A 6,235-nucleotide genomic window follows, 5' to 3' on the forward strand; every position below is an offset into this window, starting at 1 on the left:
ATGCTTCCGTTTCCGACAAAATTCTTATTCTATGGCAACTTGGATTACATTTGAAATGCAAGCATTTATTCAGTTCTTATGGCCAAGATTGTTCCAGATTTGCAGAAGACTTCGGCCTTCAGGAAGGGTAGAGAACAACTAGATTATCCATTGAACCAGCACAAACAAATACTTGTCAATGAGTGTATTCACTTTAACCCCCCAAGCTTAGACTTTCCAAGTTCCATTTTCCTCGCTAGCGCCATTGTTTGGTGTCATCTGAATTAACCAGTTTACTTTCTTCATGTTTTCTGGCTTAACTTCATATTGAACTGTCGAATTTCAAATATAACCAAACCAGCACTAAATAACTGGTGAATCCATCCCTGTGAGTTTGATTGCATCTAGTGCTCCAATGCATATTGCACACGACATAGACATAACACGTTTCCAAAAATGACCACTTCATGCCAGTTCACTTGACGGAAGCTTTACTACTCCATCACAGTCCAAAGATTCTACACCAAAAACCAATTGTCATAATCAATAGCATCCCACCCAACCTCTCCCAACTGTCTCAACAGCAGAGACCAGACCAGGAATAGGATCCAATTAGCCTTTGACAACGAAAGGTTGATTTCTGCACAAATCCCAGCCATGGTTTGCTTCGTAAGATGAAAGGTCCATAACAACATTTCCTTACCCGGAAAGAAATGCTAGAAGGCCTGTAATAAAATCCACACAGACAATCCAAAGTTACCCCCATAGGCAGCAATCAGTTGACTACCAAATCACTCTCACCTGGTATCTTTAAGCATTCCAAAACCCAAACTAACAGATAATGATGAACTTAAGGAAATTTAAAATAAAAAAAAAAAAAAAAACAAAATAAAAATTGATGAGGGAATGTGTAGCAGTGAAAGCTGACCAAACGCATTCATAAGAACCCTTTTAGTGAAGGAGAATCACAACCAACATTGCTGATTAGAGGATACAGTTTTTTGTTAATTTTAAGGAGAGACAGATATGACAAAAGGTTCTCACTATTGCCGATGTTATATTGGTTCTCAACCATTTTAATCCAAACGAAAAAAAACAATCTCATTAAACACTCATGGTTGCCCAGTAGGCACAAAGAACCTAAGCACTATTATTATGACTTTTAAGGAACGCATTCTACAACAACCACGTCTTATTCCCAGAAGAAATACATTCACTGCACCCTTCCCCAAACCCCCCCCCCCCCCCTTTTTTCTTTCAAGTGTTCCGTAGGAAGTGCATCAGTAGGACTAGCTCACCAAATAATCATACAGCACCTGAATTGTGGCTTTGTAAGCTTTTAATTGAATTGATGAACATCCATTTGAGAAACATGATCTCTAGTTGGTATCATATAATCATAGAAGGAATGAACAACCTGGTTCACTAAATGCATGTGATTTTGTTAATAAAACACAAAGAATATGAATTTCAAAGGTTTATTGTGAGAAATTGGAGAAGAGGGGAAATAGGAAAAGAGAGAGAAAGAGGCAAAAATCTGCAATACATAGACCATCTTCACTTAAAATATAAAGTTATACAGAGTCTTTAGATCATTTTCATATTCAAAAAAAAATCCTGAGTGTAAGTATTGAATACAGCAACAACAATAACAATAAAGCCTTAGCCACAAAAACCTTTTTTGGATCATATTTATAATGATACTCATACTCTTTACTCTTTGTCACCTCCTTCATTAACATGTCCTTTTTTATTACTTCTGGTGTTATTTTAGTTCTTTTAAGTGTAAGGATTGTTTTGAAGCTTTCTTCATGCATAATCTATCAACTACCCAGCAATCATGAAGGATTATCCAGCGTAACATGATGACTAAAAGAACAAAGCTTTGTCCAAGAAATGAAGAATGATCCTTGCTAATAAAAGTGAAGTATTCATTTAAACAGCAGTATTGTTTATGAATTATACAGTTACAACTTACAACAGCATCCCCTGTTAAAAAAATAAATGTGGGACTAAGAATATTTTGACATAAATCAATTTGAAAATACAGTACAACCTGCACGTGATGCATATATCAATGTACTCTCCTCTAAAACATTTCTGACAAGTTAGCTTACCTTGTCACAGTTCTTCTGAAGCATAAAAGAACATTTTATCTGGAACATAAGTGAACTCTGATCTTTCAATCATCACATACTGAAGCATTGTGTTTAAGATCCATCATCGCCCAATTTCATTAGATTTTTCAAATTGGGCAAGAAATAAACCATAAACAGAGACGCTTTGTCCATTAATCTGCATAAAATTTCCAAATCAATACCCAGAAAAACCAACTCTCAAATCATTACGAAAGGATCATTTGGATTGGCTTTCGATGCTATATATATTGCCAGTCATTCCAAAAACGCCAACTAATATGGCAAATACTAACATCAACCTGGACAAGAACTTCTCCCCAAAGCTCAAACAACCCCTTTGCCCAGAAAAACCAACCCTCAAATCATTATGAAAGGATCATTCGGATTGGCTTTCGATGCTATATATATTGCCGATCATTCCAAAAATGCCAACTAATATGGCAAATACTAACATCAACCTGGACAAGAACTTCTCCCCAAAGCTCAAACAACCCCTTTGCTGACCTAACCTTAATGCTATAAGAGATGGGAATATAAAACCCAATGACACCGCTGTTGTTGCCCCCGTAACCTTGAAAGCTGTCCAAATATTGGGAATCATAGTGGACCCAAAATATATAAGTGCCAACAAAACTGCTGTTAACCCTAAAGACCTCTTCCTACTCTCTAAAAGTGGAGCCGACCCCTCAAACAATAAGGCATCCACTGTTTGACGTAGCGAAAAATGAACCACTGGGAAAACAAGAACCAAATGAAAAATGTATCCAACCCGGACAATATAGTTCAATTCTGAACTGAAACGAATCCCAAGGTTCTTATCAAAATTGGTCAGCACATCAGATTCTGTACCCTGCCCAAATAATAAATACCCTGATACAGATGTAAAAGCATAGACCACAATGCAAATAACAGTTGTGATCCTACCTACCCGATTCATCTTCTGAGGAGTCCGCCCCTCAAGCTCGTTATATATAGGCTGAACATTGAAATGACAAACATAAGCATTCGTCATGATGGGAACCACCACAAGTAAATCCAGAATAGCCTTTTTCGACCCAAAATCTGGCCCAATTCTTGGAGACTCAATTTTCCCTTCGACAAGCTTAATAAATGCAATAACACAAGCCACCACTACAAACAAAACTGCAAGAGCCACCGAAGCAGCTGAAGTCAAGCTCAATGATTCAATCCTCTCCAATGCACAAAGTGGTGCAAGTAACAACACCACAATAACCAAGATCAGCAGCTTCCTGTGATCCCACAACCCATGCCCCAACCACTGATCGAAAACCCCAATATGATTAAGCGAACCCGACATCACATCCCCCATAATAATCAAATACACAATCAACACACCTGCATTGTTCACAATTATAAAAATCTCTGATAGCACTTTAGCCGGTCTCCCCAACGCGTGTTGCACAACCTCACCATACGAGGAGGCCTTAACCAAAACCGAAAACTTCACCAGCAATTCGACACTATATTCCGACAGCAGACCCATCAAGATAATAACAAAAATCCCCAAAACCAACCCAAGAACCTTCATTGCAGCCGGTAAGGCCATAATCCCAGCCCCAATAATGGTAGTAGTTAAATTAAAGACAGCCCCAGAAATCCCAGACCCGGTTTTAGACCCGGTATCAATAAGAGGATGATTATCAAAATCAGGACCAAGATCTTCATCAAAACCATCATCATTATGTACACCATTGGAGGAATGTAAATAACCATTACCAACACCTTCTTCATCATCAAAAGGGACCAAATTGACATGGGTTATGGGAGGAGATCCAAGATTTTGAGAATCATTGTGGGATTGTAATTCTAAATATGATCTTTTGGGTATTGAAGAATAAGCGCTATTCATATTTTTCTGTGTCTATAATACAAAATTTTGTGCAATAAGAAAATTATAGATCTCAAAAAAAGGATGAGAGAAAACTTACCAAAAGATTGAAGCTTTTGTGAGTCACTCACTTCCTAGATCTTAGGGTCAACGGCTTTCTCTTTTTTTGTTCCACAATTGAAGAGAAGAGAGGAAGAAAAGAGATCTCAGTTTTTCTGTTACTTTTTTTGTTGCGGCTTCTGTTTCAACTTTCAAACGTGGTTTTTTTGGACTATATACCCATAGATAGATACGTGTCATTTATTAGTTCTTTTCTTGTTTTGCAAAGATGGAAAGTCTCCTATTATCTTTGAAGTTTCAACCAATAATCTTAAAATGAAAACTAGCCAGTGTTTTTATCTCCAAACGTTGTCCCTCCCCCCTTTTATTTAAACAAACCTTCTTCTTCTTCTTTTTTTGAGGGGGTTTATTTAAACAAACCTAAGAAAGGAGTGTTTCAGTTTTTAGTTTATAAAGATACTCTAAAAAGCCATTGGATTGATAGTTTGTTATATTAAATCTAGGACCTACGGTTCATTTTACTCTAGAACCCCATTGGATCGATAGTTTGTTATATTGAATCTAGGACCTTAATTCGGGTTTATGTTACACCTCGTACTAATGTGTCTGCCCTCAAAGACTCCCATGATGTAGTGCCCAAAACTTTTAAATACACTGTTCTCCCTAAAGTCAAAAGTGTATAGTATACTTTGCACACACCAGATAACAAAGATGAATCTCTTTTTTTTTTTTTTTTTATTATAAAGACTTACAATACTTAAACCTTCAAAAGGGTCTAACTCTTGAAAGCTTAAGTAAGGCTTTTTAAACTCACACACACAACTGAAACTAAACGATGTGGGACAAGAGCCCCATAGGGAACCCCTGAATTAATTCACCACTTAGCTGAATCACAGCCATTTGTTTTTTTTATTATAAAGACTTACAATACTTAAACATTCAAAAGGGCCTAACTCTTGAAGGCTTAAGTAAGACTTTTTAAACTCACACACACAATTGAAACTAAACGATGTGGGACAAGAGCCCTATAGGGAACCCCTGGAATGAACACATAACGACCATATAATTTTTTTTTTTCTTTTTTTTATAACAATGAACCTAGAATGTTGGTTAAGAATTGTGAACTCACATGTTTGAAATATTTTAATTAAATCATACAATAACCAGCTTTTAAGTCTTTTACTATAATATATATTCACTATATCTATATTTAAATTAAAAATTTTAGTATTTATAATTCAATAGTCACAATGGTGGGATTTGAACCAGGGGTGGCTCCACTTGGAGCCCAGGGGGTTCAAATGAACCCCCTAAATTGAACCAAAAAAAATGATTATAATATTTTTTTAATTTTTTTTTCCTGTTTTGAAACTTAAAATAAAAATTTGAACACCCTAACCTTAAACCCAATTGAAATAAACTTAAATATATGCATCTTAATAATATCCTGACCTTTTTAAACACAAAGAAAAATCTCAATAACAAATCAATTTGATCTAAACTCTGGGAAAAAATTTTAATTAGCCCAACAACAAAAGTAGAATTTTCTAATCTTAAACCTTAGAAAAAGCTCATGTAAATCTTAAGAAATTTTAAATAATGCAATCAAATGAGAAATTAGTGGATGAATGATTGCTTGACTATGTACATTAAAACATATGTAGCTAGTAGAATTGATAATGAAGATATCATGCAATAATTTCAAAATACGAAAAATCGTAAAAGACAATTGTAAAACTTTATGTATTAAAGTTTTTTTTTTTTTTTTTTTTTGTGATGTTGATATATTTAATTTATCTTTTGTTTAAAATTTTGTATAATTTAAGTTTCTTATTGAACCCCCTAGAAAATAATCCTGGAGCTGCCACTAATTTGAACCTTATAATTCCTTGTAAACACCAAATGATGCCAACTAGTTGAGATAATAATAAAAAAAAAATGCAAACTTAAGAATTATTTCCATCTCAAGTTCTTTTTTGGTATGTAATTCTAGACTATTTTAGGTTTTATGTTTTGTTGGTCTTTGGATATAACGGGTGTTCCTAACCTAATATATATTTTTTGAATGATAACTGTTAGTCAAACATACCAATTGGTTTTTGGGTGTATGAGCAGATTGAAGCTCAAATCTCTTAAACAACTATCAGGAACTTTAACAGTTAAGCTAATTGAAACCCAGTAACTATTTTCTATGTTGTTACTTATATGT

The 6,235-nt window shown here is 35.0% G+C and overlaps 1 protein-coding gene across 1 annotated transcript; it reads right to left on the reverse strand.

The window, feature by feature from the left end:
• Positions 1–1,889: 1,889 nt before the first annotated feature.
• On the reverse strand, positions 1,890–4,257 carry LOC112016543 (amino acid transporter AVT6E). Its single transcript, XM_024049097.2, has one exon. It carries the CDS (start codon positions 3,985–3,987, stop codon positions 2,494–2,496), a length of 1,494 nt encoding a protein of 497 aa, XP_023904865.1. The 5' UTR covers positions 3,988–4,257; the 3' UTR covers positions 1,890–2,493.
• Between the last annotated feature and the right edge of the window lie 1,978 nt (positions 4,258–6,235).

The sequence above is a fragment of the Quercus suber genome, unplaced genomic scaffold, assembly GCF_002906115.3.
Source record: "Quercus suber isolate HL8 unplaced genomic scaffold, Cork oak 2.0 scaffold_22, whole genome shotgun sequence".
NCBI classification, from domain to species: Eukaryota; Viridiplantae; Streptophyta; class Magnoliopsida; order Fagales; family Fagaceae; genus Quercus; species Quercus suber.